This window comes from Gopherus evgoodei, chromosome 6 (genome assembly GCF_007399415.2).
Source record: "Gopherus evgoodei ecotype Sinaloan lineage chromosome 6, rGopEvg1_v1.p, whole genome shotgun sequence".
Classification (NCBI taxonomy): domain Eukaryota; kingdom Metazoa; phylum Chordata; order Testudines; family Testudinidae; genus Gopherus; species Gopherus evgoodei.
Window position 1 is genome coordinate 17528009 of NC_044327.1, and position 15817 is coordinate 17543825.

The 15817-nt window shown below is 44.8% G+C and overlaps 2 protein-coding genes across 5 annotated transcripts in view; one reads left to right on the forward strand and one right to left on the reverse strand.

Moving 5' to 3' along the window:
* Positions 1 to 9698, forward strand: part of DDX58 (DExD/H-box helicase 58) — a 39184-nt gene extending 29486 nt beyond the window's left edge. Inside the window, exons 12-18 of one of the 2 annotated variants that reach the window (XM_030565763.1) lie at positions 475 to 610; positions 1804 to 1952; positions 2114 to 2204; positions 2980 to 3150; positions 5061 to 5212; positions 6665 to 6811; positions 8798 to 9698. In XM_030565763.1, coding sequence (XP_030421623.1) covers positions 475 to 610; positions 1804 to 1952; positions 2114 to 2204; positions 2980 to 3150; positions 5061 to 5212; positions 6665 to 6811; positions 8798 to 9103 — 1152 coding nt within the window. In that variant the 3' untranslated portion in view covers positions 9104 to 9698. The other variant, XM_030565764.1, reaches the window with a different exon arrangement.
* The window catches only part of ACO1 (aconitase 1), a 57112-nt gene continuing 50347 nt past the window's right edge, over positions 9053 to 15817 (reverse strand). For 2 of the 3 annotated variants that reach the window (XM_030565767.1, XM_030565765.1), the window contains 2 exons: positions 12841 to 13026; positions 11010 to 11784 (listed from right to left, as the gene is read on the reverse strand). In XM_030565767.1, coding sequence (XP_030421627.1) covers positions 11671 to 11784; positions 12841 to 13026 — 300 coding nt within the window. In that variant the 3' untranslated portion in view covers positions 11010 to 11670. Of the gene's footprint in view, positions 9134 to 11009; positions 11785 to 12840; positions 13027 to 15817 lie in introns of those variants that run through there. The other variant, XM_030565768.1, reaches the window with a different exon arrangement.

Below are 15817 nucleotides of genomic sequence, written 5' to 3' on the forward strand. Positions count from 1 at the left end.
GTGAGTGCATTGAACTCAACCTTGAAACGTGTGTAAATCCTGTAGGATCAGGGCCAGTACTTGTGGCTATATCAGGGCCCCGATTCCCATCTGGCTTACATTCAAACAGAGGTTTGAATAATCAGTTTGAGATTGGAATCAGGGTTCAGAAATTTACAGACTGAAAAATAAATTAGTGGATTTTTCTCAGTCTATTTTAGCGGAGAGTGCAAATGTATACTTGTTTGAAAGGAGCAAATGCAGTTTTAGCACCCCACATCTGAGCTGTGTCTTGGATGCTTACTAAAAACTATACTGTTCAGCGGATACTGCTTGCAATCACTGTTTTCTGTGCTACTGTAGAAGTAACAAGTATTTCAAATGCAGAAGCTTATCTTCGTAAAATTCACTGGGTTTCCCTCCCTCTCCCCATTACTGATAAGCATTTGGCTTGAGAAATGAGTGCTTAAAAAATATATTCATCTCTTTAAACAGAAATACAATGATGCCCTCATCATCAATGAAGATGCACGGACTCAGGATGCGTTGGCCTACTTGACTGAGTTTTTCAATGACATTAAAAGTGGAGGGTTTGATGAGATAGATCAACAGTTAACAGCGAACTTTGAAGGTACTTCCTGCAGCCCATCTGAGAGGTGCAAGCACTAGGCAGGGGGAGAGGAATTGTTTAAGGTGGTTCAACTTGCTTCTCTTATTTGTATCCATGTTTAGAGGCTGTAACAGTTGGGGTCCACACCTTCCAAGCCAGTTGTTTGCATGAAACCAGCTTTGAGTACCCATCTGTGTCCAGCCCAGGAAAAGACTTTAAAGTTAATGGAAAGTTAATGGAGACTTTCCCTGTCCTCCCAGTGGACAAATGTCCTGGCTTATCAGTGAGGGGGGCTGAACTTGGGACCTTCAGTGCTAAAACCATGAGCTTCTACCCCGTGAGCTAGAGAAGTAATAACCTGAGCTGTCAGCTGCTATAGACTCCTATTCTCTTATGTGGGTCAGTGGCTAGCGGATAAAGACTCTCACTTTCCTGCTGTGTTTTACGTGAGAACTGGGAGCCTGGCAGAGAGAGGAGGGAATGATGAGTGCTAGCAACTTCAGAGGGAAGAGCAGGGGTAGGACACACCTGGGGAAGGGGCACATGCTGCGCTCTGTGTTACTTGGGCTCATGCTATCCCCCGCACTTCTGCAAGTATTGCAGCAGTGCCTCAAGGGGCTGTGGTTTAATGCAACAGTGTAGCCCTGAATTTGAGAACAGCTGATTAAGAAATCAAGTACACTAAATTAGGCTCTGATCCTGCAACTGCCTGTACAGAGTAATTCCCATTGAGACCTGTGGGGATTCACATGGATGCAGGGTCTGCCTATACGGAGCCAATTGAAGGATCAAACTTCGGGGTTTGTCTGCATGGCAAGCTACTGCCTGGCAAGCTAGGGCACTGTAGACTCACAGCCTGGCTGGCCACACACTAAGCCCTCAGTCAGTCAAGAGCCAGTAGAATCAATATTTGTCTTTAAAATAGATGGGGGGGGGGGAGGGTTAAAGCAATGTTCTGGTTTAGATGCCTGCTCAGGGACTATGCTGCTGTGATTTCAGCTTTAAAATGCAAGTGATTCAGAAATAGCTCCCTAGGGACGTGGTTAGACACAAATTTTTTTTTTCTTTTTGGTTTTTAAGAGAACAGTTGAGAATTTTTAAAGAAGTGCAAGGGAAAGTCACTTCATCTTTGGCTGCTAGATGTGGGCCAGCTTGCTGTTTGCTGGAATGGATGATGCTAACTGCAAACTGAGGAGGTCAATGTTTTCTTCCAGCTAAACAACAGGAACTGAGAGAGGCCTCAGTAGATGAACTGAATGAGAATCCCAAACTGGAGGAGCTCACCTTCATCCTGAATGAAGAATACCGTCTAAAGCCAGAGACCCGCACCCTTCTCTTTGTTACCAGAAGAGCTCTAGTGTCTGTAAGACCTTCTCTCTCCAACACTACTAAAAAGGGGCAACTAGAAAATAAATATAGGGTAGCTTAGTAGCCTGCTTGGGCTGCACAGGCCAGGGGCTCCTTGCATCCCTTTCTGCGACCAAGAGTTTGGAAACGGTTACTAATGGGTATCTTGCTTTGTAGGCTTTGAAGAAATGGATTGATGAAAATCCTACACTCAGCTACCTAAAACCGGATGCGTTGATGGGGCGTAGCAAAAGAAACCAGCAGACAGGTATGGGAGTTTGCACTAAGGGAAGTAAGTTGTTATACCATGTGTTCCCAGACCACTTAAAGTATTGCATTATCTCTGTAGTCAATCTCCATGTTCCAGGACAGGAGGACAAGCAAATGCCCAAGCCAATCCTACAATTCCTTCATCAATATTAGGGAGGGATATGAAATGTACAGGAGATTTTACCACATCTAAACAGACTCCTGCTTTTCCTGCCAAAACCTCTGGTTAAAACTCTAGGTGCATTAGCAACAATGCTCTGCTATGCAATTCTGCTAGATAATTTTAAAAAAGTCCCTCATCCTCTTTACTCAGAGCGATGCAGTGGGTGTTCCCTGCCTCATTTGTGGCTTACTGAGTTTCCCTGTGGCAGGAGGTAAACACGTTTAAAAACTTGATTGCACCAAACAGAGGAAATCTGACTTATTTTGAGAATATCTTAGTGGTTTAAATTAGCCAGAGAACAGAATCTCATTAAAACAAACCAGTTTTTAAAAGGACAGCTTCAAACACACTGGAGGAAGTGTAAAATGTTGCTTGCCAAAGTGATTCACAGTGTGACATCTTAACAAGAGTCCCTCTTTGTTAGATATTGTGCAGCTTTCTAGTCCTCAAGGAGTCAGCTGTGTATCCTGATGTGAGGCATTTCTTTCACAGTCTCCAGAGCAAACAGACTGACTTTTGGTACTGACTGCAAGGATAATATGTGTAGTATCCGATTTAGGAATTTTTCAGCATCTCACCGTGCATTGTATTCTGACTTTTTGTACTGTAGGGATGACACTCTCAAATCAAAAGGGTGTACTGGACTCGTTCAAAACCAACGGCGACAGTAAGATACTAATAACTACAGCTGTTGCAGATGAAGGGATTGATATTGCTCAGTGCAACCTGGTTCTCCTCTATGAATACTCTGGCAATGTCACCAAAATGATCCAAGTCCGAGGTATGTGTCACTACAGCTTAAGGAACTACTATCATGTGAATATGGTATCGGTCTAGCAAATACCCCGTCAGCCCCTCTGACTGGCTGTCGTGTTTACTTTAGGCATTGTGTGTGTGTATCTTACTCTGATTTCTCTCTCACTCTGAGTGCCTTCAGCTGAATGAAGGGTCAGGGCAAGTCTTGATGTCACAGGAGGGAAGAGCCATTGATTAGATTAGAGAGAGTGTGTGTGTGTGTGTGGGTAAACTATACACATCACACGATGGTGCTACACATTCAAGGAACATCTCTTAAGCATGCATTTGTGCATGCAAGTAAATAGAAATATGCACAGAAGAACAATTTAACAGCAAGTACAATTGGAAATTCTGCAAAATATGCCCCCATGGAGAATTCAGGAGAAACTCCATTAAGGGAGTCTCACATAGTTGCTTGGCCCCTCTACGCAGTTCTTTGCATAGAGGCACAATCTGTCCTTAAACTTGTGTAACATAATGCCCTCAGGTGGGTTATTGGAAGTGTGGCTTGAACCTGGGACTCCTGGATTTAAAAACAAGTGTCTACTGTCTAAGCTAAAAGACACAATTAATGCAAAGAATGTGGTGCTCATAAACCACTATGAGAACAGGAGTACTTGTGGCACGTTAGAGACTAACAAATTTATTTAAGCATAAGCTTTTGGGGACTACAGCCCACTTCATCAGATGCATAGAATAGAAAAGATAACTAAGGAGATAGATACATACACATACAGAAAAGGTGGGAGTTGCCCTACCAATGCTGAGGCCATTATATAGTCCAGCCACTAGAGGGGGATAGAGGCTCCTATTCTAAATGTGGGTTTTCCTTTCAACTACAAAAGAGAAAAGTGGTCATAAAATTACCCAGCCCTTTTAAAAATTCTGCTGCAATGTTTAATTTTGTGATCTGAGCACATAGTCAGGCTATGAAATTCAATACTGTTGTGAAATGGTTATTTTACTCATTTTAAATTGACCTTTCATTGAGTGAGCTCCTGGCTTTTGGGGTTTATAGCAGACACTCAATGTCATAGTTTTATTGCTGCTTATTTTTGTATTAAATAATTACCCCAAAATTAGACACTTAAAGTGTTGAGGGAAAAAGCTGTCTTGCTACAAGTGCTGTTGTAAATACCTGAAAAAGAAGTTGGGCAGATTAACTCCTTCAAATTTTTGGAACTCAAACTACATGTGAGTAATGGTTAGTTCTAACAAACCCCCTTTTTAAAAGCATAGGACAACATGGGAATCCTATGAATTACTATTTATTAGTTTGTATCCCAGTAGAACCAGACCCCAGTTGAGATCAGGACCGCATTATGCTAGGCACTGAAAAAATACATAGTGAAGAGACAATCCTTCCCCTAATTGTATTTCCTACTGTCAACTATCAGTTGTAATTTTGGTGGGAATGCAACGGGACAGATAACTAATGGATGTTCATCTCAGTCTTGTTCCTCATCTAGCCTTACGGAGCTTTCTAAAAGAAACCAGTGGGACAATATACAGTGGTTGCTGGTCACAAGCTGTCTGAGCTAATCACCCCGAAGGCCTCATGCATCAATGTGTAACACAGTACAGACAGAGAGAACCCATACAAAAGAGGGTGGGGTCTTTGTAACTTCAAAACTTCATAGAATGTGTGTGGTTTTGGATGCTTGTTCAGATTAAGAGGGCCTGGGCCCAGTGAATTTTAACTGGGAGACTTTTCTAAGCATGTGTAGTTGCTTCAGTTTGGGAATGGGCAAGTGCAACATGAGGAACCATGCAGAAGCATAACATTTCCAATGGCTCTGCCTGCATTGAGACCCAGGCTTCAGGGCACCGCCTGTCGGCTCTTTTGCTCTGTTCGCTATAGGGCATTATAAAAGGGCTACCTGTCACCTCCAGGTCGCGGAAGGGCAAAAGACAGCAAGTGCATCCTTGTGACAAGCAAAAGCGAAGTGGCTGAGAATGAGAGAAACAATATCTATAAGGAGGAGATGATGAACAAGGCCATCAAGCAGCTGCAGGAGTGGGATGAGGAAAAGTTCACAAGGAAGGTGGGTCCACCCACTGCCATTCTGCATGGTCCAAATCAGAGACCGAACCTAAATTGGCCATTGTCACTGCACCACGTATTCACTCTGTGCACACACAAAGCTTGAGGCCTTGTGCTGAACCTGTGCAGCGGGGGCTGGGATACATTTCCCCCTCTATGTGCTAATCCATTGTGTAGTGTTGCTGTGTGCTGCTGTTTCACCCCAATAGTAGCTGTGAAGCACCGGTGGTCAAGGTGGATGTTCGCATAGCAATAGATGGACATGCTTATTATATTTTTAGCATCTCTGCATAGGGCTGTGGGTGGGCTTATTAGCACTGAAAAAATTTCTGAGTTGACAACAGAAACCAGTTTAAGCCCAAGTAGGTCATTGTGTCCACATTAGGTGTTCTGATTCAAGTTCTGAACCATTCCAGATTTGCTGGGTCTACACTAGCAATGTCCTGTTTCAGTTGCAGTAGCCTTTGGCTACTGATTTCACAGCTCCCTGAAGCAGTGGATTCTGGGAGATTTCAAAGCCCCACGGGTGAGCAGGTTGGGACTGCAGGGGGACGGCTCTCTGAATGGTTTGTGTGATAATGCCATTCCCTTCCATTCTCACAGGCACTGCAATGATGTTTTAGGTGTGCTGCAGGGCAGCCTAATCCAGACAATATTTGACATTCATATAAACCACGGGCTTTAGAAGTATGTTGGGAGTATCTCTCCTATCTTAAAACTGAAAAAGTCTCCAGGGTGGAGAAGGTCAGAGATGTGCTCTCCTTCATACAAATTGTCCCACTAGTGGTGTCTGAGCCAGACTCTTAGCTGGAGTCAATCAGCAAAGCTCTATCCCCTTCAATGCCAAAATTAACATTGACCACTGTTTAACTGCAACTACCGCCGAGATGAAAAGCAGCAGGTGTCGAACATTGTCTTTGGGGCCATGTGGCTTTACAGCATTGTAGTGAGCGCTGTGATGTCAGAGCTTCAGGGCTCTGACATCACAAAAACCTGTCCTGAGCGTGCTTGGAAGTAAACTCTTCCCCCCGCCCCCCCACGATGCTCTTCACTCATCAATGACCATCTCAGACAGGTGCTGGCTTCATATTCCTGCTAAAAAGAGACTTTGTTCAAGAACTGGATGTCAGGCTGCCCGTCATAGATGCATAAGAATTGCAAAATACATGGGGATAATTGGAATTTGCAATTCTGAAAAGAATAGAGGTGGGGTCTTTTGGGGAGAGTTATTAGATCTGAGAGACTGAGTCACATTTTCATAAGGAATAGCAAAAAGGAGCTTGAATTCCACAACCACCACCATTTTCAGGACCAGGTCTACAGCTGGTATAAATCAGCATAGCTCCATTGACTTGACTATTGCTACACAGATCAACCCTCAGCTGAGCCTCTGGCCCTCGGTGTTTCTTTGAAGATCATAATATCCCTTTGTTTCTAATGCTTTGGTTTATAGATACATGACCTGCAAAACAAGGAAAAGATGCTGCGAGATTCCAGAAAGAGAGAAATAAAACAAAAGCTCCTGGAGGGCAATAGACAATTGCTCTGTGGGAAGTGCAGAGCATATGCCTGTAATACAGAAGACATCAGGGTAATAGAGGTAAGCGTATAGTTTTAGGAATCTGTGAATGTTATGCTGTGCAAATAGTTCGTTACCAGTTGAGCCTTACCAGTCCAATTTTAGGGTTGCATTTGATGTGGAAATTAAAGTGACCAGGTTGATGCAGAATGGGACATAGGAGCTTTAGTGACACATCACACCTGTGATTCATCCTGTGGACAGTGCCAAATATTTCAGTGAAAAGTGAAAGAATCAGTGTAATGTACAATTATGGAACAACAGCACATAGGAGAAATTTCTTCCTAAGCCCAGGCTGTTAACATTTAACTTACATTCAGAAACAGTGGTTTAGATTTTTTATCCTACTTTATGTATGTTTATCCTCAAGCATGATCCACTGGTTGGTAAATGTAGACAAACAGGAAATAGGTATTTGATATCTAAACAAACCACCCACCTTTATAACCACATGTTCATATTGTACATCTACAATATACATGGTGCCTGAATACTTAATGTAACTGGATGTTCACTTTCCACCCAGAGGTTACTTTTAAAAAATCCTGCTAAGCTCTTTGCTACAGGTTAGCACTGAGCTGATGATTTCCAGTGGCTGGTTATTAATTGGGGGGGCGGGGGGGGGGGAATCCCTTAACTGCATTACTTTTCAGTTTCATTGGCTTCCCCCTTGTTCTTCTATCATGAAAGACACTTTATAGGAGTGCGTTATTTACGGTCTCTAAACTATTCAGTATTTTGTATAGCCCTATCGTAGTGCTTCCTCCTTCATCTCCTCGCTAAAATGAACAGTTGTGAGCTTCTCAATCACTCCTCCTATGGAAGTCTCTCTAGCCCTCAGATGACTTTCATCACCCATAGCAGAGCACAGCATTCCAGGAGAAGACGTGTATCATTGCTTTATGGAGTAGCACTATCCTTTTCAGGATTATTTTCCTTCTCATTCCTTAGGTGGTGTAATGTATGTTTTGCTTTTTTAGAACTGCTGCCGGGCATTATTCACATGTTTTCATGGGGCTGTCTATGGTGACTCAAGAGTCTCAGTCTTGCTCTGCTCCTACCCACTGAGGCTGGGAAAGTCAGCTGGGCAGTGCTGCAAGAGGAGAGCCTTTTTCCTTGACATCAGGAAAATCTGAGCAGTGATGTTGGGTTTCCTATGCCTGGGATATTTCATGTGCTGAAAATGGGTGGTTTTCAAGCTGTGCTCTGCCAGGGTCCCCACTACTTGGTGAGCTACTGCTCCTTGTTTAAAAAACTCCCAACTGACTCTCACCACCCAGCTTTACATGCTTTAGCACTAAGAAATCACGGATGGGCACTAGCTGTGTCTCGATTATGCGTGTTCCAGTAGCAGAGAGGTGTGGGGTAGGAAGCAGCAAGGAGAAGCAGGGTTCTGGCTCTGAACTTCCTGTCTCAATGGTTCTGTAGGGGACTAACACCTCCCCCCCCTTCCCCTCAGTACCATAAAGATGGAGTCTTGCAGCTGGAAACTGCCTGGAGTTTCCATCCAGCTCCCCACTGAGGCAGTAACCGACATTAGGGACTATGGAACACAGTCCTTTAAAAATCATCCTTCCCCTTGTAAGGACAGCTGTGCATTGTAGTCCCACACAAGGAAAGATTTAATTGGAGCTGAGGTTGTAATAGGAGATTTATAAAAGAGTCGACTCAAATACACTGTCACAGATTCTTAGCTGAGACGTCACCACTCCTTGCAAATTACATTTGGTTTTACAATTTTCCTCTCAGAAGGGGGGTGAGTGACATTTTCATCTCCATTACTTTTTTTTGTAAGGAAGTTTCCTTTTCCAGAAGTGCTACTGCAACTCAAGCTATTTTGTATAGAAGAATTGTTCTTGTAGTTTAAACCAAGTGACAGAGGCAGAACTCCCTTGGTAGTTGTGTAAAATCAGCATATGGAGGCCAACAAATGGAAACTTAAGAATTTAGAAATTATGATAAATTTCTGGTATTAAGCTGCATCTAATATTTTTACTGTCATTTTAGAAGTCTCACCACACAGTCTTAGATGCCCTGTTTCGGGAACGTTTTCTAACAAAGCCTCACAAGAAACCAAGCCGCTATGACCACTTTGAGAAGAAATGCAAAATGTACTGCCGGGACTCCAAGTGCCACCATGACTGGGGAATCACAGTGAGGTACAAGGCATTCGATGACCTCCCCGTGATCAAAATTGAAAGCTTTGTGGTGAAGGATGTTACAACTAGTAAACTCGCAGTTTTCCGGAAATGGAAAGAGGTAGATTTTGCAATGAGGGAATTTGACATTAATGAAATGTCCAGCACAGAGTAACTAACAACTGATTCACCACCACCCAACTAGGTGAGCTATTTCCAGGTACACAAATGCATGTTCTTAACTCAGGTGTCAAATAGATTATACGCAGAATGGGCAAATAGCAGCACTTGCTTAAAGGGGGCTCTGCAGTCTTTCATTGGCAATTCTATTATGAAGATAGAACCAAGTACAAAATAAGGTGCAAAGTGGACGACGACTAATAATGCTCTAGGAATTACTGTATTTCATGCCCTGGTTGATAGGACTTTTTGCCCGTTTTACCTAAACAGTCTGGCCTTGTTAAATAACAAAGAGGGAGTACACGTCACCTCCATTAGACTAGTTTGAGCACTCCCTAATTTGTATTCTGACTGCATGCTTAGTTAAGTCTTCACCTCTGCAAAAAAGTTTGTGGAGCATGTGAAGAAACACATTTGAATGTCTAATGCGACTTATTAGCTAAAACTTGTAGATATTTAGGTGGCGTTCTACCAGTGAACAGTTGAAGTTGCATGTGTTTTCACTGATTGGATTTATCTGTGTTTTGTTGCTGTTTGTTTATCCTTTTCCGTAGAGACTGTCCAGTTTGGCCTATGTTCATAGCAGAAGGGCATATGATGGCGTATATTACATTGGTGGATGTGCAGGTGAATGAACCAGTGATGGTGTGGCTGATCTGGTTAGGTCCTGTGATGGTGTTGCTGGTGTAGATATGTGGGCAGAGTTGGCATCGAGGTTTGTTGCATGGATTGGTTCCTGAGCTAGAGTTATTCTCACCAGTAACTGCACACCACACCATAATATGTAATATACGCCATCATATGCCAGCAATGCCCCTCTGCTATGTACATCGGCCAAACTGGACAGTCTCTACGGAAAAGGATAAATGGACACAAATCAGACATTAGGAATGGCAATATACAAAAACCTGTAGGAGAGCACTTCAACCTCCCTGGCCACACTATAGCAGACCTTAAGGTGGCCATCCTGCAGCAAAAAAACTCCAGGACCAGACTTCAAAGAGAAACTGCTGAGCTTCAGTTCATCTGCAAATTTGACACCATCAGCTCAGGATTGAACAAAGACTGTGAATGGCTTGCCAATTACAGAACCAGTTTCTCCTCTCTTGGTTCTCACACCTCAACTGCTAGAACAGGGCCTCATCCCCCCTGATTGAACTGACCTCGTTATCTCTAGCTTGCTTGCTAGCACACATATATATACCTGCCCCTGGATATTTCCATTACATGCATCTGAGGAAGTGGGTATTCACCCACGAAAGCTCATGCTCCAAAACGTCTGTTAGTCTATAAGGTGCCACAGGATTCTTTGCTGCTTAAACTAATGTTGTATGTAAAGTAAATAAGATTTTTAAAATGTTTAAGAAGCTTCATTTAAAATTAAATTAAAATGCAGAGGCCCCTGGACCGGTGGCCAGGACCCAGGTTAGGGCTGGGGGTCTCGGGAAGGAGTGGTCAGGGGACAAGGAGCAGGGGTTGGTAATGGGTTGCAGTTTCTGAGGGGGGCAGGACATGGATGGGAGGGGTACTCACTGGGCAGTTCCCTACCGGGTCTTCGGCAGCTGGTCCTTCACCTTCCGGAGCTGTGCCGCCAAAGACCCGGTAGGGAACCGGTTCCTAAGATTTTGGCAGCTCATCACTGTGTGTAGTATTAGATGCTTATTTAGAACTAAAATGTGGAGGCTTCAAAGAGCCACAAACAATATTCTCCTAGCAATATTAGCATTACAAAATGTCGCAATATTTCTGTAATAGCAGTAGTTACTTCTTACGTGTAGTTTTTTGTAGGCTGGATGTTTATCATTGAAGAGCCACATGATCAAACTGTACTTCTTGAATATACTAATCGCCCTCTTGCTGAAGATAAGTCAGTGTGCAAAGAAAGTCCAATGCTACGGTCAAACTTTTTTGAAAATAGATTTTAATCTCTTAGAAATTTGTCCCCCAAAAGGTCCACTGTCCCAACGAAACCTAGTGCTTAGAGAAGATGTTCTTAAAGGAAGATAATTCACGTTTTGTGATTAAGAGTCAGCTAAGCAATTTACTAATTTCAGCATTAGCCTCTCAAAGAGGGATTCTGATCAAATGCTATTTAAATAGGAAAGCGCCAACCTCTGACACTGAATCCAGATTGGGGGGAGGGGTAGGAAGGGGGTTAAAAATCCCAGTGTACCCTGTCAGTTTCTGGGAAACTGAAACGAGTACAGTACTGTATCGGACTGACAGATGTCATCAAACTAAATGCACCATGTACAAATCACCACTTGTTACAGAACAGGCTTTGGCAGTGTTTACAGATCCACTTTCTGCATCGCCCCACACTAGAATAGTCACTCTAGTCCCCAAACAAAAAATAATACAGGTATTTAATTGGGAAGAATAAATGAGTGTGTCAGGAAACTGAACACATTCTACCTTTGTAAACAAGCCCGTGGGTAATACAGTCCACAAGGAAACAACTGGTTTCATGGTTTAGACGTCTAAGTTCCGTGATTATTGGGCATTCGCATGTGGCCATCAAAGGCAGGTTTCTAACTGGACCGTTGCTTGCTGTTGCTTTAATTAGGATGCCATTTTACGGATCATGTAGTTCAGGATGCCACCATTGCGGAAATAAGTGAGCTCCACATCAGTGTCAAACCTCATGATGGCTTGGAAGGTTTTCCCAGTATCCAGCTGTGGGGATTGGAGAGAGAACATTAACTGAGTACATTGTGCTATCTGAATGACTAAGATCTGCAGATGTGCCAAGTGCAACAGGATCTTCTAGTGAAAGGGGGATTATTTCCCACATACAGTGGGAATCCATGCTTTAGCAACAACAAACGTTACGTGACCAGTAATGTGCAGAAGTGCCAGAGTCAGATCAGTGGTCTACCTAGTCCAGTATCTTACCTGACTCTGGTCAGAGCCCGACACAAAACCCAGTAACTCAGGTATGGAATAACTTACCTCCAGATAAAATTTCTACCTGAATCTAGTAAAAAAATGATTTATGTCTTGGAGCATGAAAGTTTGTATCCCTTAAAGTCTTCATGTTTTTATTTTCTTAATTCTTGGCTTCAGTAATGTGGCAAAAATATGAATTCCATTAGCTTTTTTGCAGCCTCAGTTTCTGTGGTGTTGGCACAGAGAGGATAGGGCACCAGGGAAAAAAAGGTTAATCACTGTTTCTGTACTAAAAACTGTCCAAGCTAAGCATTTCAAAGAGGTGCACACATTGTGGATTAAGATTATATAAAATGTTTCAAATGCATTAAGTGATGCACTCGGATTCATAATTCTTCCCTTGCAGTCTTTTTTCATTTAATTAAGCAGTCTCCTACCCATATCACTTAAACATAACTAGACTTATTGTTGAGTACTTTGAACTCTACACTATGGCAAAAGTGGTGGGGCCCTTTCCGAAATCTCATCTAAAAATGTGCTCACCATTGGTTTGGCCCTAGTGTATTAATTCTTACAGTTTAGCTACATGTTGCTATTACATGGCACTGACTGCATTGTGCAAAGTATACAATCTATATGGGTGGAGGAAGTCAAACAAGATTCAGTGGACTGCATCAGTATTGAGTAGTTGCATGAAGTACACTTTATGGACTTCATTCTTTGCCACACAGTCTCTCAGACACCATAGCAGGGGCTAGACCAAGAATGCTGGAAGGTGAGAGTGAGTCGGAGCTGCTAACTCCAGGGTGCTTTTGAAAATCCAACTCACAGGCTCCTGATTACCTTGATCTGGACTTTCATCCTTGGTGCAAGTTCTTCAGGAATGACAATTGTGTAACGTTCCCGTCCTGTGAGACCTAAACTCTCAGCATCCTCTCCGGGCAGATACTGCAGGGGAATCACTCCCATTCCTACCAGGTTACTGCGGTGGATGCGCTCATAGCTCTCGGCAAGAATGGCTTTAATTCCCTGGGAAATGCAAACAGAGTCAGCTGTGTTTACTGCAGGTTTAGAATAGCTTCTCTACATAATAGGTTGGGAAAATTCTCCTTATTACCATACAGTAGAGTTATAGGCAGAGATTTGCAAAAGTGACTAGTGATTGTGTTCCAACCCACCACAAAGGGGCCCCATTTTCAGAAAGTACTCCTTTAAAAGGTATTGTATATCGGGGCCTTGAAAACCTTGGCCATGTTGTCTTTGAGAAAGGGGGGAAATAAGGACTCCTAGCACACACACTGGCACCCTGAATAGGCTTGTGCTCTGGACCACATGACCTCTGTTCTGTGCATAGATTTTGGTTTATAGTGTGCGCTTGTCTCCACTACTAGGTGCCACACTGTTTTTTAAAAAAGGCAGCAGTCACACCCTTGATCATATGTAGCACAGCGATCTCTTAAATAACTCCCACTTTCAGTAGAAACTTTCCTTCCAACCCAGCCTCTTGGAAAAAGTGCAAGTGTGGGAAATGAACCGAAGTCCCATCCTACTCCATGGGGTAGTGAGATGAGGGCTCTTCTTTCCGAAATGTATTTGTATATTAACAGCACATAGAGAACCCCCCTCACCAACTGCATCCTGTCAGCAGTTGGTGCCGCGCAGCCACAGAACAAAGGGTTGTTGCCCTACAGAGCTTAAAGTCCAGGTAAATAAGTAACAGTTACAAGTTTGGCCCCTTTTTGGTTGGAGTGTCATGCACAAACCAATCCTACTCGCGCTTGGGGGAATAACTTGCAAGCCGCCTGCAGTATGCAATCTACTGCTTTTGGCTGGTGGTTAGTTGTAGAGTGGCGTTAATCATCTCAGTTATAAGCTATTGTTTCTGCAATAGAGAGTCCTGTTTAAGAGTGTGAAACGTCCCTGTTTACTGGGTAAGTATGAATTTCCTTAGCAGGGATAACTGGCATCTCTAGTATATAGCCTTGTTGTGGGCTACAACACTGCCAATATTGCAAAGGCTCTGCTGTGCATGGAAAAGACGGTTACTCACCTTTGTAACTGTTGTTCTTCGAGATGTGTTGCTCACATCCATTCCAGTTAGGTGTGCGCGCCGCGCGTGCACGTTCGTCGGAAACTTTTTACCCTAGCAACTCCAGTGGGCCGGCAGGTCGCCCCCTGGAGTGGCGCCGCCATGGCGCCCAATATATATCCCTGCCGGCCCGCCCGCTCCTCAGTTCCTTCTTGCCGGCTACTCCGACAGTGGGGAAGGAGGGCGGGTGTGGAATGGATGTGAGCAACACATCTCGAAGAACAACAGTTACAAAGGTGAGTAACCGTCTTTTCTTCTTCGAGTGATTGCTCACATCCATTCCAGTTAGGTGACTCCCAAGCCATACCTAGGCGGTGGGGTCGGAGTGAGAAGTCGCGGCACGGAGCACTGCAGTTCCGAAGGCCGCATCCTCTCTCGACTGCTGTACCAGGGCGTAGTGGGAAGCAAAGGTGTGGACCGATGACCAGGTCGCTGCCCGACAGATTTCCTGGATGGGCACACGGGCGAGGAAAGCTAGCGACGACGCCTGCGCCCTGGTAGAATGCGCAGTCACACGGCCCGTAGGGACATGGGCCAAGTCATAACAGGTCCTGATGCAGGACGTAACCCACGAGGATAACCTCTGGGAGGAGATAGGAAGCCCTTTCATACGGTCCGCTACCGCCACGAAAAGCTGGGGGGATTTGCGGAAGGGTTTGGTCCTCTCTATGTAGAACGCAAGAGCTCTACGGACATCCAGCGAGTGGAGCTGCTGCTCCCTGCCTGAGGAGTGAGGTTTTGGGAAAAAAACCGGGAGGAAAATCTCTTGGTTGACGTGGAAGGCTGAGACCACCTTGGGTAGAAAGGCAGGGTGTGGTCTAAGCTGTACCTTGTCTTTGTGGAAGACCGTATATGGGGGGTCTACCACAAGGGCTCGGAGTTCCGACACCCGTCTAGCTGAGGTGATGGCTACTAGAAAGGCAGCCTTCCAAGAGAGGTAAAGCAGGGAGCAAGTAGCTAACGGCTCAAAGGGGGGCCCCATGAGCCGGGACAACACCAGGTTAAGATCCCAGGTTGGAGCAGGGGGACGGACGTTAGGGAATAACCGTTCCAGCCCTTTAAGAAATCTCGACACCGTCGGGTGAGAAAAAACGGAGCGACCGTCCGCACCCGGGTGAAAGGTGGAGATAGCTGCCAGATGGACTCGCAACGACGATAAGGCCAGACCTTGCCCTTTGAGGGACCAAACATAGTCTAAGATTTCGGATACCGAAACTTCCATAGGGCGGAGATTTCTCTCTACGCACCAACAGGAGAAGCGTTTCCATTTTGCCGAATATGTGGCTCTTGTGGACGGTTTCCTGCTGCCCAAGAGCACCTCTCTCACAGGCGTGGAGCAGCGCAGCTCGGAACCAGTTAGCCACACAGGAGCCACGCCGCTAGGTGCAGCGACTGCAGGTCTGGGTGACAGAGAGACCCGTGGTCCTGGGTAATCAGGTCCGGATGAAGGGGCAGGGGAACTGGGTCGGCTACGGCCAAGTCTAGCAGCATGGTGTACCAGTGCTGTCTGGGCCATGCCGGGGCCACCATGATCACACGAGCCCTGTCTCTGCGCACCTTCAGGAGGACCTTGTGAACCAGAGGGAACGGAGGAAACGCATAGTACAGGTGGGTCGACCACTGGATGAGGAAGGCATCCGCTATCGACCCCGGCTCCCTGCCCTGAAAGGAGCAGAACGCTTGGCACTTCCTGTTCCCCTTGGACGCAAAGAGGTCCACCCGGGGATAACC